This window comes from Anolis carolinensis, chromosome 5, assembly GCF_035594765.1.
Source record: "Anolis carolinensis isolate JA03-04 chromosome 5, rAnoCar3.1.pri, whole genome shotgun sequence".
Classification (NCBI taxonomy): Eukaryota; Metazoa; Chordata; class Lepidosauria; order Squamata; family Dactyloidae; genus Anolis; species Anolis carolinensis.
Window position 1 is genome coordinate 50857432 of NC_085845.1, and position 23726 is coordinate 50881157.

Below are 23726 nucleotides of genomic sequence, written 5' to 3' on the forward strand. Positions count from 1 at the left end.
CCTGTCAGCCATTGCCATTCCCAGCTCCTTCAAGGTCAAGCCAGTCACTTCAAGGATACCATCTATCCATCTTGCCCTTGGTCGGCCTCTCTTCCTTTTCCCTTCCATTTTTCCCAGCATCATGATGTTTTCCAAGCTTTCCTGTCTTCTCATGATATGGCCAAAGTACTTCATCTTTGCCTGTAATATCCTTCCCTCCAGTGAGCAGCCGGGCATTATTTCCTGGAGGATGGACTGGTTGGATCTTCTTGCGGTCCAAGGCACTCTCAGGAGTTTCCTCCAACACTATAGTTCAAATGCACCTAACTTCCTTTGCTCAGCCTTCCTTATGGTCCAGCTCTCACATCCATAGGTTACTATGGGGAATACCATTGCTTTGACTATGCAGACCTTCATTGCCAAAGTGGCAAAGTGATCTTAAAATCACTTTGAGATATGGCAAGAAAGGGGCTGTCAAATTTGGCTCATTGTGTTTCATACTGTTTGAGTTCTAAATTATGTCACAACTGCTGAATCCCCTTAAAGTTGACAGCCTTGGAGAAAGCATTGACTGGGGAACTTTGGCTGTCTATATGTAGTCCAGTGTCATGGAACCCAGTTACAGGGCTTTGGTAATTCAGCTCTGTAACTGGGAGTCATAACATAAACAATCCCAGAAGCACCTGGCAGAAGAAGATAGAATACGCCTGGGAACTTGGGGCCGAAAGTATAAACAATTATGATTGGTTTAGTGTGTGAAAATGGTAGTAATGTGATATTGGAGGTGGGGCTTGATGATGATATTTACGTGTGGTGTTACGTAGCATCAAAAGTTATAAAAATAGTTGTATGTAAACATTGAGTCATTCCTGACTTTTCCAAAGTCATGTGTTCTTCAATAAAGATTGGATTTGAGAGCAGTTATCTCTAATCTGCGTTCAGACTGATCCTTTGAAGTGAGCAGGACAATTAAGTCAGGAATGCAGTTCTCACCCTCCTGCAAATCTGCAGTGAAGTGATAATGAGCAGGGAAGGAGATCAAAGCCATGACGGAGCAAAGGGGCCTCCGCTGGGAGATCGGCCGTTGGCGGAAGAGACATTGCAAGCCATAGCTTCCTCTACGGGGTACCCCAAGCCGGACGGTGTGACTCAGAGGATTCCCAGAGGGGGAAGAGGCGTTCCGGCGGCGGCAGAAACCAGCTGGGGATCTGGAGGAAGCATGCCGGAGACCGTGGCCCTGCGGTTATCCATCCTGGAAACAAATTTATCCAGGCTGTCGGAAACCGTGGGGAGGTTGGTGCCACTATTGGAAGAGAATCTCCAAAGGGAGCCCATCCAATATGGCGCCGAGAGAGAGCCAAGTAAAGAAGGAGATTGGAGCCAGAGGGGCCAGCGAGCGTCAACGCGGAGTCCCGTGGCGGCAAGGGACGAGGGGGACGAGGAATACTGGCAGGAACTGCAGTTCCGAGACAGAATGGCGCGCGAAGTGGAGCGCCAGCGAGCTCTGGGAACTCTGAGGCCGCCATCTCCAACAGAGCTCCCAACCCCCCGGATGGGCGTCGGGGTGGAAAGGCCACTGGGGCCAGGGATCGGGTCCAGTGGATTTGCAGACGGAGGCGGAGAGGAGCAGGGGATCCAGGAAGAGGAGGAGGATGTGCCGTACGACGAGGAAAGGCGTGATGAGGGAGCTACAGCGAGGCCAGTATGCGGATGGGCGGAAGGGCCGACAGCAGCGGCAGACTTTCGGGAGCCGCGCAGAATGACCACCGGAGTGGGGCGCGGCGTGTTCCAAGGAGCCACCCGAGGAAACCTGATGCAACCCTTCCCCATGCCTCCCAGACAGCATCAACGGGCCGCAGAATGGATGCCGAGAAGGGAAGATCTCAAACTGGAATACGGAGGGGAATCAGATGAACTGAACTTTTTTCTAATTAGCATCAGAGGATACATGGAAGACAATGCACACACATTCCCCTCCGAAGCAAGCAGGGTTCGAGCCATCGGCAACACACTAAAGCGAGGAGCAGCCAGCTGGTACGTACAACTCCATGCCAGACACGACCCATGTCTGAGGTCAGTACCCCGCTTCCTCGCCGCACTGGAAAACCGGTTCAGAGACCGGCTAGAACAATTGAGGGCTCGAGACCAGCTGAAAGGAATAAAGCAGAGAGACAGAACAGTACCCGAGTACGCAGAGGAATTCCTCCACCTCGCGGAAAGGGTACCAGAGTGGTCTGAAGTGACCAAAGTGGAGTTATTCAAAGAGGGACTACGCCCCGAGATTTTCAGCTGGGCAGCGCACAGAGATGACCCCGAAACGCTCCAGGGATGGATTCAACTAGCGGGGCGCGTCGAATCAACCCTGGCCCAAATAAAGCGCTTCAGAAGCAGCGGCGGCCAGCAAAGACCGGTGGCGAGAGGTCGAGGAGAAACGAGGAAGCAGGAAAGACCCGGAGGGAGACCGGGGATTCCCTCCAGAGGAGACGACAACAAACCTAAACCGGGATGCTTTGTATGTGGGAAGACGGGCCATCGAGCAGCAGAATGCTGGGCACGGAAGGGGGAGCCGCCAAAACCCCCAAAGCCCAAGCCAGCAACCGGGAGGCGCGCGGAAGAGGAGGTGCAGGCCCCAGAACCTTCAGAAAAATTGGTGAGTCGGGACAAACGCATGATAGTAGTGCCAATCTGCCTCTCGGGACTAGAGAATCAGGCCACCTGCAAGGCATTTGTGGATTGTGGTTGTTCTAGAAATATTATAACTCCGGAATTAGCAGGAGCGCTGAAATGCCAGCAGATGGCGCTTGACTCCCCAATTGCATTTTCGCAGCTAGATGGATCAGTCGCTGCTGGGGAAGTATCTACAAAGGAAATACGGGAGGTCCCATGTAAAATAGGCAAATGGGAAGGAAGAATATCCTTTGTAATAGCCCCTATTGCCACATACCACGTAATATTAGGGATACCATGGCTCGAACAGGCAAATCCTGAAGTAGATTGGAGAGGAAAGAGCTTAGCATTCAAAGAACAGCAGACGCAATGGGAGATAAGCAAAATTGCAGAAGAGGAGGACGAGGAAGATGAAGCAGGTGAGATAAACCCACAGCTATTGCCACCTGAATACAGGGACTTTGTGGATGTTTTCAATCAGAAAGAGGCCAGTAAATTGCCTCCCAAAAGGAATATAGAAGTAGAAATTGAAATAACCCCAGGAGCAGACTTACCAAAACCAAAAGTGTATCCCATGTCCGTGCAGGAGAAGGAGGAATTGAGGAAATATATTGATAAAAACCTGGCGCGAGGCTTCATTAAGCCATCCAACTCTCCTCTCGGAGCCCCAGTGTTATTTAGGAGAAAGAAAGACAACTCCCTACGATTGTGCATTGATTATCGAAATTTAAACGCAATTACTAAGGACAATAAATACCCTATGCCCTTAGTAAAGGATTTAATTACCGTATTGAAGAAAGGGAGCATATTTACTAAACTTGATTTAATTGAAGCGTACCATAAATTGAGAATAAAACCGGAGGATACTTGGAAAACTGCATTTTCCTGTGCATTCGGCCATTTTGAATATGAAATTTTGCCTTTCGGTTTAAAAAATGGAGGGGGTTGCTTTATGCAGCTTATAAATGAAATACTACACCCATTGTTGTACAGAGGGGTATTCATATTTCTTGATGATATCTTGATTGTGACTGAAGATAAGGAAAAGCACGTGAAATTGGTCCGGGAAGTTTTGCAGAGACTAAGGGAAGCAAAGCTGTACGCAAAACTGTCCAAATGTGAATTTAATAAAACTCAAATTGACTTTCTGGGGTATCGGATATCTCCAGAAGGGTTAGCTATGGATCCAGCTAAAGTATCAGATGTAAAAGAATGGGGAGTGCCTCAAACAAGGAGGCAATTGCAATCGTTTCTGGGGTTTGCAAATTTTTATAGATCCTTCATAAAAGGCTTCGCGCAAATAACCGCACCCCTTACTGAACTTTTAAAAACAAAAGGGAAAGGAGAGACAGCAAAAGTAAAAGCTCCTGGCGCCAAACTAAGTTGGACGCCAGAATGCCAAAAGGCATTTGAAACCCTAAAAGAATGCTTCACAGAAGGACCCATTCTAAAACACCCCGATATCAGGAGCCCTTTCATAATCCATTGCGATGCCTCAGACTGCGCGTATGGGGCAGTACTATTGCAAAAGGATCAAAATGGGAACTTAAAGCCCTGTGGATATTTGTCCCGGAAGTTCAGCGAAACTGAAAAGAGTTGGCCGATATGGGAAAAAGAGGCACTAGCCATATTAAAAGCCTTAGAATGCTGGCGACACTTTCTCGAAGGAAGCGGAATCCCATTTGAAATTTGGTCTGACCATAAGAACCTCCAGTATTTAAAGTCCCCTCGGAAATTGTCCCCCAAACAGATTAGATGGGCACAATACTTCAGCAGATTCGATTTCCAATTAAAGTTTTTTCAAGGGAAGCAGAATGTCTTGGCGGATGCTCTTTCACGCATGCCTCAACACGAAGGAGTACCCACAGCAAAAGAGGGAACAATATTCTCTGATAAACAATGGGGCTTAGCTGTCAGGACAAGAGCACAAACCCAAAAGGAGAACACTGCTATGGTTGAACTCGACGGAAAAGATAATTGGGGAAACGAACTGAAACAGTCTTATGAAGGAGACCAATGGATCGCGTCCAATGCAGAACAGGGGGAGCAGAAGGGGGGATTTTGGTTTGTGAACAAGAAACTGTATATCCCAGCAACATTAAGGATCAAGATTTTGCATCGTTTTCACAATAACCAGAGCGCTGGTCATACAGGGATTACAAAAACAACCAAAGCAATAGCAAAACATTGCTGGTGGCCAGGGATGAGGAAGGACATAAAAAATCATGTTGTTCAATGTGATGATTGTGCCAGAAATAAATCGAGAGGAGGGAAGCCAATGGGATTATTACAAACAGTAGCAGAACCTACCAGACCTTGGGAATGTGTAGCTATGGACTTTGTGGGGGAACTACCGGTTAGCAAAGGACATCGTTATATTTGGACAGTATTGGACCTGTTTTCTAAACAGGCCCACTTTATAGCACTGACGAAACTACCATCAGCCGAGAAACTAGCTGAATTGTACATAAACCACATTTACAAACTGCATGGATGTCCCAGTAGGGTAATCAGTGACAGAGGAGTACAATTCACAGCAAAATTTTGGGAAAAATTCCTGGAAATACTAGGAGCAGAAAGGAGTTTAAGTTCTGCTTTTCACCCCATGACAAATGGGGCGGTAGAACGTACTCAGCAGACACTTGGGCAGTTCCTTCGAATGTACTCTAACATGAGACAAAATGACTGGTCTCGGTGGTTGGCTTTTGCAGAACTAGCTTTTAATTCGACTATACATTCAGCAACAAATAAAACCCCCTTTGAAGTAGTTTACGGGTATGAAATACAGCCTCTACCCCGGATGCCAAGATGGACAGAGGATGAGGGAACAGAGGCGGGGAAATGGAAAACACAAATGGTGGAATGCTGGAGTCAAGTGACTGCATCATTAAAGGAAGCACATAAAAAGTATAAAGCGTTCGCAGATAAAAAGAGAGTGGAAGGTGATAAATTGGAGAAAGGAGATTTAGTGTGGTTAAGTACCCAAAACATCAAACTGGGGCTACCTTCGAAAAAATTGGGCCCTAAATATATTGGACCATTTAGAATACAGGGTGTTATCAACGAAGTGACTTTCCAGTTGGCATTGCCAAGAAGTTTGGGGAAAATACACCCTGTATTCCATCGTAGCTTACTGAAAAAATATATGGGTACTTTGGACAAAATGGACACATAGAATTATTGTTTTGTTTCAGGTTTGTGATGAAGGAAGAACTGAAGAGGAGGACGAAGAAAAGGAGGGCACCATGTCATGGAACCCAGTTACAGGGCTTTGGTAATTCAGCTCTGTAACTGGGAGTCATAACATAAACAATCCCAGAAGCACCTGGCAGAAGAAGATAGAATACGCCTGGGAACTTGGGGCCGAAAGTATAAACAATTATGATTGGTTTAGTGTGTGAAAATGGTAGTAATGTGATATTGGAGGTGGGGCTTGATGATGATATTTACGTGTGGTGTTACGTAGCATCAAAAGTTATAAAAATAGTTGTATGTAAACATTGAGTCATTCCTGACTTTTCCAAAGTCATGTGTTCTTCAATAAAGATTGGATTTGAGAGCAGTTATCTCTAATCTGCGTTCAGACTGATCCTTTGAAGTGAGCAGGACAGTCCAGGCCTACATATACTACACAGTTTATAGTAGGTAAAAGTAAAGGTTTTCCCCTTACATTAAGTCTAGTCATGTCCAACTCTGGGGTTTGGTGCTCATCTCCATTTCTAAGCCAAAGAGCCATGGTTGTCCATAGACACCTCCAAAGTCATGTGGCTGGCATGACTGCATGGAAAGTCATTACCTTCCCAACAGAGAGGTACCTATTGATCTACCCACATTTGCATGTTTTCAAACTGCTAGATTGGCAGCTAATAGCAGGAGCTCCCCCTGCTCCTTGGATTTGAACCACCGACCTTTCAGTCAGCAAGTTCAGTAGCTTAGTGATTTAACCCACTGTGCCACTGGGGTCTTCCCTAAAACTAGGTCTGCTTTGTCTTCATCAGAAGATGATCTTTCAAGCAGATGCATGACACTGAACCCCAAACCTCTGGACAACCTCTCACAGCATTGTATATATTGAATAACACAAGCGACAAAGCAAAGCCTTGAGGGACAGTACAGGCTTAGTAGCCAGGGTGAAAACACGGTCTTTGTTAAAATTGCCTCAATTGAAGCATTCAAGTCAGAATGCATCTGAACAATTTAATGTGAAAAATGCCATGCTAATTTATAGTAGTATTCCATAATTAAGGGAAAATGTGTAACCAAGGAATAAGTGGGTGAAATATAGCAGTCATTAATGTAATAACTTTAAATGGGTAAACTGACACCCACTAAGAGCAAATCATTCTTCCTTCTACCTAGTTTGAGTAAAATTTTACCCCATGATGTGGACTAGAGGTCTTGAAAACTTGCATAGATTTTTGCTTAACCGGATAAGGTTCTACAATAATATAGATTTTGATACTGAAAAAGGGTATACTGCCATTTTGATGTGGGACATCAAAGCTCATGGCAGAAAATTAATAACTGGATTATAACAATGCTTTCTACTCATGAGCAGGTCTCTAAAACTAAGATGGAAACCAGCCTGCTGCTTCATCTGCATAAACAAGCTGAGCGACTGGGCTCCCTTTGGAACTGGTATCAGATTACTTACAGATGGCTGGAGGTAGATGAAAGACCATACAAAGGTGTTCCTTATTTCATTCTTAAGTCCCCAGACTATTGGACTATGTGCTGACATTTGGATGCTTGTTTTACAATATCGTTTGACATGTGGGATTTATGTGTCAAAATTTCATTTAATGCCAAGAAAATGTCAGTGTAGGCAACCAGCAAAGAGGCTGTGTGTGAGAGTGTGTGTGTGAGAGAATGGTAAGAGGGCCAGAACTGTGGTCAGTGCCAAGTCTTTATAACCCACTACCATGCACACAGAAATATGACTTGACTGCCAGCAGACTCAGATTCCTCTGGTGTGCTCTGCTGAGATTTCATTTCTGCCTTTATCATTACGAAAATACTGTAATAAAAACTGTACCTTTTCTCTGACTCCATTAATACGATAAAGGTGTTGGTCAAGCTCCAAAACCACTGGAGCCACATTTAATTTGCTACTTTTTATGGATTTAAGACTTGGTACACTGGGATGTTTGGTAATATAATAGGAAATTGTAGCCGTATGTTTAAACAGAAGGCTTTGGGAGTGATCAAATGGCTTGTTTACATGGCGACCATCACTGGCATATACGGACAGTCCCCAAGTTATGAACAAGATAGGTTCTTGTTGGTCTGTAGGTTTGTTCTTCAGATGAATTTGTTTGTAAGTCAGAACAGGTACTTTTTAAAGTGTAACTCCAGCCAAAATATATATTTGTTAGTTTTTGATAGCATTGAGAAAGGGTGTTTGTTTTGCTGCCTGTGCCCCTAATTCAGAAGATTTCGCCTCCCTCTCTGTCCCTGTGATAATTGAATTTTGATTAATTTGGCCTGTTGTGGAAACAAGGATTAGAGATAAAGTTTCAGTGGAGACACCTTTTCCCTCATGATAACCTTTTCAGGAGTAACTGCCTATCATATTCAGAATTAAATATGCAACACACACAAAAGCATCAACAGTTGTATTAATGTATCTTTCTACTCTTTGCCTGGAAGTTATATTTTAAAACATTGTGTGTTTTGTACTATAACTCATAGAATCTCCTGACCTTGTTGACCAAGTATGCCAGACACATGTTTTGTGTAACTCACTGCACTCCTTTGTCTCCAAGTATAAAAGCCATTCTACTTAATATTTTATGAAACAATACAGATACTGTCCTATTAATGTGGACTGCTCCCCTTTTACACTAGCAAAAACATAACCCAACAGGATCCAATTTCCTACAAGTGAGGAACCATAATATGTACAGATGAACCATAGTATCAATTGGATGGAGTAGAGTCACTGGGCTTTTACATATTGAGTAATACCAGACCTTGAAAAGTTACCTTTTTGGACTACCATTCCCCATATTCCTCAGCCAACAAGGTCAAGTTCTTGACACGTACACACACACATCTAGATATATTGGAAGGGTGCTTTGCAATTGTGGACTCTGTCTGCCAAACAGCATTGAACTGAACGAACCAGAGGATTATCCTAGTGCAGAAATCACTCCAAGGCTTTACAGAGTTTAGGGTACATCTAAATTATTGCAGTTTGAGATCACATTAAGTGCCATGGTTCCTATGGATTCCTGAGAGTTGTACTGTGGAGATGTATCAACCTTCTTTGTGGTGGATCTGTCTTAAGTTGGAAACATTGGAGGCACAGAATAACATAGAAAAAATGAAATAAAACTGTCATACTCTTATAATCAATTTCTGAAATTTGATGAATAATAGGGAGAAGATTATATCTGAACTTATACAGACAACTAATTATATATACATTTATTTTTAAAGGGTTTCAAAAGACATCCAATTACACTTAGTCTGCAAGAAATCGCATATTATTTATCTTTGTTTCCCCTGTTTGTTCATGTTTCATCAGCATACAGCATTTTTAACGGTAAAGAAGCTAGTTCACTATTCAAAGATTGAAGTTCATATCAGAGTTTTCCCTGTCTTACCTTGTCAAAGAGTGATGCCATGCCATATATATGACATACGGATATGTTTTGTACCAAGGTTAATATCATTATGAATTAGATGGTTTATAACCATTCACATCAATTTGTTTTCAAAATGCTTTGGGTTTTAAGGTGATGGAGTTTTACAATTCCAGGCATGTTCAGGCCTGATTTTACTTTGGCTTCTCGTGGATAATAACATGTCAAATTTTATTCCTCTGATGCTTATAAAGCAGATGGTGGGAGGAACTATGGTCATCCAGATGTTCTACTAAAAATCCTATCCTGTGTCAGCCCTGTCTACATTGGTGAGGCTATTGGGAATTGCACTATAAGAACCAGGAGAACCAAAGTGCCCATCCTAGTTGTGTAGCTACTATTTGATATCAGCTAAACCGACACAATCTCATGTTTCCAAAGCAAAAAGAGAGGCTGCTTCAGGGGCTGCACCTGGAGCTTCTCTTTGAGGGACCTCATCTCTAATTTAATTGCCATGACTCAATGCTATGCAATGCTGGGATTTGTAGTTTGGTGAGACATCAGCATTCTTTGGCAGCCCCCATGACCCCATAGCATTGATTCATTCTACAGCATAGATGCACCCAACATTTTATTTTCCATTGCTGAAAGCTTTGGTGCTCTAACACCTTTGTTTTCAAAGAAGGAATTATAAGCAGACGGCCACTGTAGTGTTGTAATGGCCAAATTATAAAGAGTCCACTTTTTGGCACTGCACATTACATTTACCAATAAATACTTTTTTGGTTTCAGGGTTTTGAAAATTGAGGTGCGCATTAGATTTGATGGTGCAATAGACTTGAGTAACTGTAATTCAGCAATGTCATCAAAAGATGTGTCCACTCAGATGTCTTTTCCAGTCATCTGATGGTCACTTACTTTCACTCACTTCCAGGATGTTCGCTTCAGCTACATTCCTAACTAACATAATAAAAACTAGTGGAATATTCAAATCACCCTAACTGAATTATTTTCACAATCTCTTTCCAAGCCCATTGGACACTAGTCCAAGTTTCCTCTCAGTCTCTTCCATCATGGGATCCAGTCTCTGATATAAGGCCACCCAGATATACAAATCCCACCTCCTGTTCCAAATTCTTTCCATGGACAATATTTTCTATTTTCTGGGCTTCCACCCTTCCTTTGAACCATTTAATTTGAAGGAAGGCTTCCTCCTTCTCTAACAAACTTCTTGATTATGTTCCTCTTTATCCCCAGTGTCCAAGCACATACCATCTGCAAAGCAGAGATTGTTAACCAATTTAAATTGCAATTTTGTTTCTCTTTCTTCTTCATTTGGGGCCAGAATCACGGCGGCTACCATAATCAAATTAAATAGAAACAGAGGCAGAGTGCAATCCCATCTTACTCCAGCCTTGATCTTAAGTCATTTTGTCTGCACATAATCTGTCCTTTCTGCAATTGCAGACGTTTCATAAGTGTTTCCAAACTGAGCTCCTGGAACACAGTTCAGGGTTTTTTTTGTTTGTTTTTGTTTTTCATAAGCCCCTTTGTCAAACATTATCTAAGGCTTGTCTAGAAAGAATTTAATTTCAGGTTGCGGCTTCAGTTGCACCCTATGCATTTCCTTTTATCTTGTGATTTGCTTTAATCAGCTACTCTGTTCTGCTAAATGCTATCTCTTGTACACTTCTGTAGCATCTCCTCTACATATTTGTAAACTTTTCCACTTATCCATCTTCATAAACACCCCTAGAGGGGTCAGGTTATGGCAACAGAATTTGTATGTATTTTTGTATTGTCAAGTTGCCTGTTGATTTACGGTGACCTCATGAATTTCATAGGGTTTTAAAGGTAAGGAATACTCAGTGGTTTTGCCACAATTACTCTGAGATATACCCTAAGCACCTGGTATTCATTGATGGTCCCTAAGGTAACCTTATAATGCAACTCGAAGGTGACCCTCTCACAAGGTTGACTGACAATTCCTAGTATTGGGAATTGGCAGGAGACTTCTAAAAGTTATAGTCCAACTTATCCAAGAAGGGGGTTGGTATCATGGTATGGTACAGCAGAAAGTTCCAGGTAACACCAATGCATATCTAAGGGACTCAAACCAAAAACAAGGGTATACAAATCCAGAAGGAACAATTTAAAGCAAACAACAACAGCACATTGAAAACTGATACAAAAAGGAAGAAAGGAAAGTTGATTGCATATCCATTTTGCTAACACTACTGCGAACTCACACACAAATGCTGCAGTATGTATCAGATAGCAGACAGATGGCAATAAACAACCTATTTGCTAATGGTAAATTCGTGGTAACAACTCTACTGTTGTTACTATTCTTTTTAGCTTACATTCGACAAACTGATTCATCAAGGAAAAAGAGCAGAGAGCACTACAACATTATAACAAAGTGAAAAATGCAATATGTGTGTTTATATATCCTTCAGATAGCTCTCTGTAAAGCTTCCTAATGATGTTGTTTTGTGTTGGGCATGACAAAGCATGTAAAGTTGTTGGAATCACAGACGCCTTAAAGGGCCAGACTTAAAAGTGACTTCAAAACAGAGTCCAACACCGAACATGAAACAGGCAGCAGCAAGACTACATGAAACTTTCCCAATGCACAGCACATGAACGCACACCTTGCCTTCTGCAAAGACTCCTCATCCCTGAACCCACTTCTATCTACAAATCATCATCAGAAGATGAACTGACCACCGCCCCATCACCATCCCCCGCAGCTGCTCCCAGCTCTTCACGTGAATTCCCTTGACTCTCCCTCCATCTCCTGTCAAGACTTAGATCCCCCCAAGAATCAGTTGGATCCCGATTGACAGTCTTCACTCCCAGAGAACCCCATAAAGGTATCACTAGTTGTTGGTGCCTCACAAATAGCTTGCACTTCTCTTATCTTAGTCCAATCCATGGTGTCTCTTTCTTCTCCTTCACTCATTGACCCATCATCCCCAGAGAATCCCTCAAACGACTCTTCATCTGTAGATACTGTAAGTATGTCCCGGATCCTCTTTCTCTGCTGTTCATCATCAGATTCCTGCTCCCGAGTCACCCTTTTCCCCCTTTTGGCACCCATACTACTGTTTGTAACTTTACTCACAGGCTCTACTACAACAACAGTATTGGACCCACATTGACACTGGGCAGTAGAGAAAGCAAACTCCATACTGGTTGTCAAGATACGGGGTTGAGCTGAATAGAACTATGCACCCTTAGGATTATGTTTAGAAAATTGACACAACTCTGTTTATACAATTAGATCTCTTTTCAGATACAAGAAAATGTGTGCATACACTGACTATGTTCAAGTCCTCTGTGAATCAATGGAGGTTCTATGGCAGATGAAATATCATGAGTACAGCTTTGATTTTTCCCCACATCTAAGAATTTCCTTCTTGTCCCTATATGGCAGTGATTCTCAACCTGTGGGTCCCCATGTGTTTTGGCCTACAACTCCCAGAAATCACAGCCAGTTTACCAGCTGTTAGGATTTCTGGGAGTTGAAGGCCGAAACATCTGGGGACCCACAGGTTGAGAACCACTGCTATATGGTACAGAATGAGATCTCTGTGACATTTTATAAACATTTACTGTAAAATACAGGTACTAAGATCATGTTAAAAATAATCTCCATGGAAGGAAATCAATGCATTTGTTTGACAGAAGGGCCATGTAGTTAACAGTTTCCATGTGATGAACAGTTTGCTTGTATGACTGGCTACATTGACTACTTTGTTCCCAGGATTTGAACTATTACTTTCACTAGGAAGAATTCAATTGTGGAGGTAGTGGTTAGGACAAAGTAAATTGTTTGTTTGGTTCTTCCTTTGGTTCTTCACTCACCATGGATTTAATTGCAAAAACATGTGCCCACCCTATCTTTAATATACACTGGAATCTCAGAAAAGTAGGGTGTCTAGTTTATTGTGAGATGAATAGCATGTTACTTGATACATATAAAAAGGGTCTGAATTAAACTAGTTTTCATTTCTATCAATGTGCTTCTTTCCCATAAGTGTGCTTCGCATAATATACAGAAAGTTGATTTAATGAAATAATTCTATTTTGTAAAAAAAAATGTCATAAAATAACATGTCAGTTTTTGTTGGCCATCTTGAAATATATGTAGCCAATTCCATTGGATGCTGGCTGGGAATGATAAGAATTCTGGAAGGTTATAGTTTGGATTTCAACAATTTCAGGTGGAGGTTTTCACTATTGTCAAATAGCAAATACTCATTATTTGAAATGAGGAAAGAACATGGGTTCATTCATTCACAAGATGATAAGATGACCAGATCATGTCTGATCTTGATGCAAAGTGGGATCAGCTCTAGTTAATATTTGGATGACCACCAACAAATACCAGGTGCCGCAGACTCAATTTAGAGGAAGATACAGGCAAAAACACTTCTGAGTATTTTTTGCCTAAGAAACTCATGGGTTGTCATAAGTTGACAAGCTATTTGAAGGGGATATACACATATAGTGTTCCCTCACTTATCGTGGGGGTTACATTCCAGGACCACCTGCAATAAGTGAAAATCCGCAAAGTAGGGACACTATATTTATTTTAATATTTACACATTATATTAGTAGTTAGGTGGCCTTTCTCCCCTTCGCAAGCCTTCTTCATGTGCTTCTTCTTGGCGCCCCCCTCTCCGGCGCCTGCCAGTTCCCCTTTTGCGCATGCACCTACCTTTTGTCAGCATCCAGAGTGGCAGGCGCCACTGCCCAGAAAAAAACTGTGAAACAGTGAGGAGCGAAAAGTGAACCACAAAGTAGTGCGGGAACACTGTACAGCGAGACTACATATCTACTATGGAATATAAAAAGTACTTGTGACACAATTCTGCAGAGCTGTAAAGCTCTCCATAATTCCAGATGCTTTGGAACAAGAGTCTTGTGGTATTGCAGAATATGGGAAACAGAAGAGGAAAGAGCATGCTATAACTATTCTCTGATTTCTTTTGAGCATTTGTTGGAGGAGGGATACTTGGAAAGCAGGAAAATAACTAGATTCCCTTTTCTTATTATTTCAATCTGCCTTACCTGGAGCAAGATCCCAGCCTTAAGGCCTCATCCAGCATGCCCATTATGAGCTGGTAGGGGCCTAAACAGGATAGACAGTTTGCTTGTATTCTACCATCTCTCACTCTGCAACATTATCCTCAGTGTAGAATAAGAGATGTTCTTGCCTCCGCATAGAGTAACCTTCAGCTCTAGGAACATAATGTTCATGGATCCTTCCACTCCCTAAACTTTTGTCCAGTATGGATCCTAAATGCCAAACTAGTGTGATTGTAGTAACTGTATGAGGGAGTAACCTAGTAACTCTATGAAAGAGGGTTACAATACATACCCTCAACAATCAATAGTTCTAGCGGTCATTGAGGAAGATCCATTGAAGTCAAAAGTAGTCTATAGCAATTTGTGTAGCATAGATATGAGACTGTATGGTGTAGTGATTTTAGTGTTAGACTAGGACTCCAGGAGACTTCAGCCATGGAAACCCATTGGTTATTTGGTACATATTCTTTATCTTATTCCTAAAACCTTTGAAAGTGGCTTAAAACAAATGTGTCCATGTTTGCACCATTAAAACTTGGTACTATAAAGTCAACATCCTAGGGAAGCCAAAATACCACAGTTAACTCAATCAGAGAACTCATGACTTGCATTGGGTAAGTCACATTCGCTAGGCCTCAGAAAAATAATAGAATCATAGACTTGGAAGAGATAGTGAGACCCATCCAATCCAACTTCCTACCATGCAGGAGTACATAATCAAAGAATTACAGACACGTGACCATCCATCCTCTGTTTAAGAGGGATAAGGGGACTACACAACACTTCTAGGCAGCATATTCCACTGCTAAACAGCTCTTACTGTCAAGATGTATTTCCTAATATTTGGTAAACTCTAATGACATCAGTGTTTAGCCAAGAAAACCTCATGATAGGCCACTGTAAATCAGAAGCGATATGAAAGCATTTAACAAGTGTTGATATAACCAATGATCTCCTCTTGTTTGACAGGTCACATGTAGGTTATTTTATTTATTAAAATATTAATACCATGCCATATTTCAAGATATCTCAGGATGACTGAGGTTAAACAGGCTAAAAATAGTAAGATTACGTTAAATGAGCTACAAATTAAACAGCATGAGCTAAAAACAGATTTTTAAAAATTAAAAGTTTTTAACATTATAAAAACAATCTTTGAGTTGCATTAATGAGGCCCAAAAGCTTTGGTAAACAGCCAAGTTTTAACTTGGCTCTTAAATCATATGTGTTGGTGCCAGTTGGGCCTCCTAGGTGAGAGCATTCCACCCATCATTATCTGACCTCCAAATGGCATTTCCAATATCTTGGGATTGGCTTGTTTTGGAGAAGTGAGCCCAAAGAATTGCTACCATTATCCCCTCTCAAATAACAGTAAAATATGTTAAGTATATTCGGATATTTAGTTCGCATCACTTTGTGTTTATTCAATTTGATGAAACTTTTTTGCTCATGGATTAGTTTTCCGTGAATGAACATTGCACTTTATTTCAAAAGGTTATTTGGTACATATTTGAAAATTATTTAAAACAAGGACCTCATCACATGGATGAGGTCCCTCAGTATGATTCGCCAGCCTCCATGGTGAATCGGTGGGGCAGCGCAGCAATCCCCATGCCCCAACTCATCCACAGCTACACGTCCCCATCCCACATGGGGAAATGTCACCACTCGGCTTCTCTCCGTGCTGGCCCCACTGTTTTGAAGAGAACATGGGAAGCTTCCCGTGTTCTGAAGGAAGTGTCCTGCCACATTGTCAGGCTGTATGCTCCACGGAGCCATGCTGGAAGTTGCTGTATGTCATGTGATGGGTGGCATGGTGCTCTGAGGAGGAAGTGTCCAGACAGCACTAAAATCACCTTGTGTGATGAAATGGCAAATGTACCAATGCTTGCACCATTAACAGCTTAGTACTATAAAGTCCACATTCTAGGAAGGCCTAAAGATCCCACATTAATTCAATCAAAGAACTCATGGCATTGAGTTTGAAATACCTTCTGATGAATTGGACTTTTAGAGAGCTCTAATTTATATTACTGTCATAAATTGAAGCTAATTTGATGGCAAACAAGAACAAAAGTCTTGCATAGCAATCCATTCCTACTAAACATTTAGCTGGCAATGAAAGTATTTCCATCTCTGTTGTACCTACTTAGATTTTTGTGAAACCATTTCTCCTCTCTATAGTCAACCTCTGATACTGACTGGAAAGGAGCTAGGATTGATTTGAATCCTAAGGCACTAAGCACAGAAAGCTATTTTTCCTTATTAATTATTCTAGCAAACTGATTGACTGTCAAAACAACTTTCACCTATTATTATGAAGTGGTTAGAATTGGGTTTATGGGACATAAAGTGAAAATATTCTTATTAGTTGATGAGCATTGTATACTATACAAAAGGTATTGGAACGGGTCACTAGGTTTCTTCCCTGTTAACTTGCTTCCAGTAGAAGATAAGTAAATAGTGTTCTAACAATATTTTTTGTATAAACAATATTTTTAACAATGTTTGAACTATACAAAACACTGCAGAAACAAGAGGAGGAATCCTGGAGCCTATAAATCAGTGTTTGCTACAAACAAGAGACCTTTGCCAGAAATAAATGCTTTACTATGTGTTTCTAGATAAAGATTAAATAGGCCTACTAAATGTGAAGCTCATATAAACAATGTGAGCAAATCATCTACCATTGATGCTGACTATTTTATAATGGAGACAATAAGCATGAAAATCAAGATAATATACTGCATCGGTTTCACAGACAACACAGATTAGAAACAGAGAACTAACATAGTGTTTTAATTTGGTGGATAAAAATATTTCACTTGTCTCATAGAAACTCAAGTTTATTTTTAATAACAATCAGAATCCATTTCTATTCATCTTCTGAAAGAGTAGAGACATTCTTCATACTGACTGGGCTTCCTATGGCAAAAGAAGCAATTTTCTTAATATTAGAGGTGGTTATAGAAGGTATGCAAAAGCTTTTCTGCACCCAGATCAAATTTACATTTTCGTATCAATTGCTTGCCTTTGGCAAGCAGACTTAGGAAGTCACTGATGAAAGAAAAATAGGGTACACCATCTCCTTTTACCATCCTTGACTTCTCTTTTCTGTTACAGAATAATTATATCTCAAACAGAAACTGCCTCTGCAGACCTTCATTTCTATACATAGGCCCCAAAGTTAAAGATCTTTGTAGGATTTGACTTAAACCAAAACCTGCCATCAAACATCAATAGTTACAGACTCTTGGCAGTTTTTTCTTCTTTGGAATGTTTTAGCCATCTGTATAAACAAACAAAAATCTAACTGTGAATGGTTTTAGGGTATTGTTAAAATAAAATAATTATGGAGTGAAGCTAAAAGATCGACATTTATTTTAGTCCGATTTCATTGCTACAAGAATAAGCACTTTTTAATGCTATGTGGATTAAAAGCTTTTCTTGTCAAGGCTCAGTTTTAATCTATTTAAGGTGTTTTCTATATGCCCTAAAGTGATGGTGCAGATATTAAACTAGTCATCGTCACAAACTTTTTTGTTTCTACAGATGTATTATTTATAGTATCTTTTGTTGGAGACTATAAAGGATATATTCTGTTCTGATATATTAAGACCGTATGCACTAACAACCCCCTTTATGGATAAACAAAGGCAGAACATAGAACCAGTACAAAGAGAAAACTTGATGAAATGTATCTAAAAAAAATTTGCAACAGAAAGAAAGTTGTCCAGGACACACAGCAGAACAGTGGAGGATCCACGGAGACTCAGTGACTGTGACCTACATAAGTCATGCTAGCCTTCCAAAAGAGACAAAACTCTTCATAAAGTCATGACAGTCTTGTTTGGCTACATACTTTTTCCAGCTATATTTAATTCACCAAAAATTCCTCCTAAATTATCTGGCAGTAGATACCCATATCAGTGTCAACATTCCAGCGTTTTTCAATGATGTATCCCGAGGGCTGATTGCTAGAGTAGGACACTATGAAACTGAACTTTGTAAAATGCATGGTCCCTCAGTGTATACCTCTCAAAATCTAAGTATGACACATTTTTATTACAAAACTTTCATGTCCACAAACAGAGCTGATGGGTCTAGACAGTTTTGTAGGCTAAGCACAGAGCTGGCAACCATGAACCTCGAGGGTATAGCTCACATGCCTAGCTCTGATTTTCCCTATGACATATAGTATCTTCAAGTCAGCGTATTGACTACTCTCCGTTACTTTTAATCTATTTATGATTTTAACATTTACTGAGATTGCTCCTCCACCCCTATTTTCGATCGCCCTTATACCTTCTAGGAGCCCTATTCAGAGTTCTACACAATTTTACCCTCTGAATGTTTAGTTATTATTGTTCTGAGTTTTAACTTGTGCTGTTGGGCTTGTCCCCATGTGAGCCACTCCGAGTCCCTTTGGGAAGATAGAAGTGGAATACAAAAATAAAAAAATAATAATAAAAATAATAATAATAATTATTATTATTATTATTATGCCACTGTTCACCATACAAGTCAGTCAGAAGTACATTTACAACTACGCTTTTCTTACTTGCTTAAATAGTTTTATAATTTTCATTTCCTTTGGTGCTATATCTTCATACAACAGTTCTTCATACCACAATTTGTATGACAGGTCCGAAAGACAATGATGTTTGTAAACTTTTTATAAACTCTTATTGCTCGGTATCTCAGGCAAAAATAATAGAAAAACCCATCCAACATGTTTCTCCCAATCTTAGCTACATTTCTCCCAGGATTCATTATTTGTATGAGGTCAGACCTCAAGATGTTGTGCTTTACACACAAACATACACACAAATACGGCCAAGGAAGGGTTGCACAATCACTTGGATGAAGGTCGGTAGAAGGAATGCCTAAATTTCAGATCCCACAAAGGGCACAATAACTTTCACTAGTTCTTGTGTAACATTTCATGGAATAATATACTGTCAACATCTCTTTCTCTAGAGTATTTCTGTATCCTGACTTATAAGAGTTTGACTTGTATTGCCAGAAGGAATTGTAAAGATAACTATCACAAGGAATAACTTAATAGGACAAGCAATTGATTTTGCAGCACATTTGTACGAATGTTTAGGAATGGCATTGCTGGTACACTATGATTTCTCTTTGTTGAAGTAGGAGGGCTATTGTTGATATGCCAACGGCAACCCCATCTTAAGCTAATAGACTTTATATCATATTCCAGTGTGACTACTGTAAAATATTCAGTGTGGGCCTGCCTGATGCTTATGTGGGCCAAGGATGAAATTCAATTGACAGGCCAATTGGAATAGACTCCCCGAGATGCATATATGTATTGACGTATCATTAAGAATTGATTCGCTGGGTCTGATCCATTTATGAATAGCAATTGGGTTGAGGGCTGTCAGAACACCACATACAAACTACACTGAATGCATATTCACTTTCAAGCCGAGTTTGAGGTACCAAGGTTACGTGTATTGTAATTATGGCAATGAGAGCCTATCTACCATAAAAAAAACTCCAATAGCCACTCTAGTTGATCCTCCAGTGAGGTGAACAAGAATAAGAAATGTTGACATTCTAATGCTGCTTCCTTATATATCAAATGTCATCCTAGAAATATGGACATGGGCCCTTCTTTCAATAGACGCAAGCACATTTTTCTTTTAGTCTGCCTTTGAGTTGGTTTCAGTTCTTAATCTTGGCTTTATATTGTTTTAGGCCTTGGTGTTGGCTTTGAGTAGTCTATGTTAATGTATTTTATGATTTATTTTAGCTAATGTTTTACTGTTGGGATGTATTAAGCTGTTTACAGAATTTTAATGTGTTTTTGATGTGTGGTTTATGATATTTCATTAGTTATATTTTGTGGTTTGCAGGCTGCTATAAGGTTTTTTAAAAATTCTGAAACATAACACATTATCCTTAAAATAATAACCATCTACTCCAGTGGTTCTCAACATGTGGGTCCCCAGATGCTTTGGCCTTCAACTCCCAGAAATCCTAACAACTGGTCAACTGGCTGGGATTTCTGGGAGTTGTAGGCCGAAACACCTGGGGACCCACAGGTTGAGAATCACTGATCTACTCAAAGGTAAGTCCTGATGTGTTCTATATTCCATATTTTTGCATATACAATTTTGTAGACTTTTCAAGCATACAATGCACATTTTGAATGAAGAGACAATTTATGTTATGTCCTCAAAGTTCTATCTAAAGTATCTATTTCCACATGCTCCCACACTTTAATAATCAGCTATTACTTTGCTAAAAGGATGTCGAGCACTGAAATTCAAGCAAGAAATATATACCTGATTCTGGACTGATGAGCTTTTCGGAAAAGAAGACCAATCATAGCCCTGCCTTGAGTATATGGGGTTCATTTAAAGACTATAATAAGAGGCAAATTACCTCTGTGGCATCAGCTAAAAAGGACAGCTGAATGACAGATTAGAAGAGACAGAAAAGGAAATGAAGGAGTTGGAAGCAAAATAACCAAGGTCCCAAGTCTAAAAAGAGGAGGATCAAGTTACTGGAATTAAGGAAAGAATGCAATTTCCCAATTATATATGAAGAAAGACTTTTCTGCATAGTCACATAGCATTAAAAAAAATCTACCAAGCTAAAGAACTGCATAAAGTGGATCTAGGGTGTTTTTTATGGCACTTGCTTTGTACTCTTACAGAACATGCGTCGTCGTCGTCGTCGTCATCATCATCATCATCATCATCATAATCATCATCATCATCATCATCATGCGCATAGCCCTCATCCAAAAGCCGGGAAATCTCCCACTCCTAAGATAAACACATATACTCTGCATGTAATTTTATTTCCTAATGACCCAATCTGCCTGCTTTTGCATTTGCGTACAATAGTGGAGCCCTATACAAAAGGAATATTTGTAATCAGGCATTATTTATAATAGGATACCCTTTAGGCTCAATTGGGTGTCTACCTCCTTGCCTCTAACTTTAACTCCTGATTAAAAGCCTTCATTTATAAACAACCACAATAAGGGGTTCTTATTAAACCACAAGCCAACAAATGAGTCCCTCTGCTCAAGTATTGTGTCAGAAATGCCCCCCTCTGCTTGCATTCACATATACGCACACTTCCCTGTGTTAGATTCCAGGTTCTTGATGCCTCTCCCTCTATAACATATTCCCTACTGTTTTATATCCACCACATTGCAGGGGAATCAATTCACTCTTGCCAAATTACGTCACTGTTACTCCATTTCTTCCAGGTGCAGCGTATGGGCTGAATCCAACTCCTGCTGCAATCTGTGTTTGTCCTGGCAGAGTTGGTTTAAACCACAAGAGTATTCCATTTTCAAATTTAAATCAATCTTTCTTTGGGGAGATTTTTTTTTTGAGAAATATGGCCATTTACTAATAAAATAAGCTGAAATTGGGGAAAACGTTTTTTTTTTTGTAACACACAATTTTTGTCAAAGTTACGTTCCCATGTAATATGAAAAATCTTAATAACTGAGGACATTTATTGGAGAAGATAAGAGTCTCTTTTTCAATTTAACCACCCCTCCCCCCCAAAAGCCCCACTGAAACTCGAAGCTCAACCTTCTGCAAAAATTGCAAAATGGATAGCCAAGAAAATTCTGTTGAAACAGAGAAGCTAAGGGACGCAAATTAGGTCTTAATATACCATCAATAATATAACTAAAAAAGGTCTTACCAAACAAGCCGAAATGCTTAGGATGAATAAAAGCTATGCAGGTTCGGTTCTGTCTGGACTAGACCACGATCTGAGAATCCTAGTGGGGAATAGTCATCTATAGGGGCAATGATCCCTAGGTACAAACCCCAATGGAATTTCCCCCCATGGTTTTTGGGCCAAAAAAGTCCTGTTGCACTAAAGTACATGGCCTTTGAGCATGAAAGCTTTATTCAAGGAGCCACTATACTGAAATGATAATTTGTTCTATTGGACCATTTATGTTTTTGACTTTTTTATTGTGTCAGAAGCTAAATGAGGCAAGTTGCTTCTGGTGTGAGAGAATCGGCCGTCTACAAAGACATTGCCCAGGGGACACCCAGATGTGTTACCATCCAGCTAGGAGGCTTCTCTCATGTCCCCGCAAGGGAAACTAGGACTGGCAGACAGGAGCTCACCCCATCTCACAAATTCAATACGCCAACCTTTGGGTCAGCTATTCAGCCGGCACAAGGATTAAACCCATCATGCCACTGCGGCCTCCATATGTTTTCTTCTGATAACCCATCAACCAGGACCGTTTCCAAGAGACACCTTGTTCATAAAAACTAGTCTAGCTATTCTATTGTTTTGTAAAATGAATGTATACTGAAGATTCTCCAAGAGTGGTACTGCTCTATTGGTATCATATACAGCAGCCGTTCCCAACCTGTGGTTCATGGACCACCAGTGGTCCACAAGAACTAAAATATAGTCTGCAGTGTCACCACTACTACAGATAATAGCACAGCCCAACCAGAATTTTTTTCTTGTTGTCTTCATTTTTAGCCCTTTCCTGGGCTTATTTGGGGTGCTGATTCAGAAAATTGCATTAGATAGACCACACAGGGCTGTCACCGGGGGTGTGGGGGGTGTGTGTGTGCGTGTGTGGGGGGGTGTTAAGGGTTCAAACCCCAAAACCTGGTTTACTCATGAATTTTAACTGGCTAACCAATTTATGAGTAAACCAGGTTTTTGTAACCTGACACATTTGGGAGGGGTGTGAACTTTTAACCCCTCCCCCTCCTCCGGCTACGGCCCTGAGACCATATCAACTCTAAATGATTAAATATGGTTTTCTGTGGGCAAGCAGATGGTGACTACTGGATGGCACATGTTCTGTATCAGAAACTAGAACTGATGTGATCTATCCTGTGCAATTTTCTGAATCAGCACCCCAAATAACCAAACCGAATCTAAAGTTGGTCAAAAACTGATTTGTAACCCTTTTGGTACTAATATTGGAGAGTGGTCCCTGGTCAGAGTGATCCCTCGTCAAAAAAGAGAGTTTGGGACCACTGATACAAAATAAGGCCCCTCTATCCACAGGGGATTGTTCTTGGCCATACCATGGTTATCTGAAATTGTGGATACCAACAAACACCATTAAATTCCCTGCCTTTTGATACCAGTGGAAACACACCACAGAATCACCTGGGGGACTGAGCAAATTTCTAGAAACCATTTTTCTCAGGCTGTGGATGAATGAAATTGTGGATATTGGTTTCATGGTTATGGAATTGTTATTATATGGGACTTTTCATTATATAAGAAGTATCACGACTGAATTACATAACTGTATCCATTTGATAGAAGCTGTTCCTGAACAATATTCCAGAATAGAAATCTGTTTCCCTTTGCACTTGATATATAATTCCAATAAGAAGTCCCATTCTTCTA

At 40.7% G+C, this 23726-nt stretch overlaps 1 protein-coding gene across 1 annotated transcript in view; it reads right to left on the reverse strand.

Annotated features, from left to right (window-relative positions):
• Positions 1-14186: 14186 nt before the first annotated feature.
• The window catches only part of dchs2 (dachsous cadherin-related 2), a 149864-nt gene continuing 140324 nt past the window's right edge, over positions 14187-23726 (reverse strand). The window contains exon 20 of the mRNA XM_062981158.1: positions 14187-21127. Within this exon, the coding sequence (XP_062837228.1) occupies positions 21099-21127 (29 nt within the window). The 3' untranslated portion in view covers positions 14187-21098. The remainder of the gene's footprint in view (positions 21128-23726) is intronic.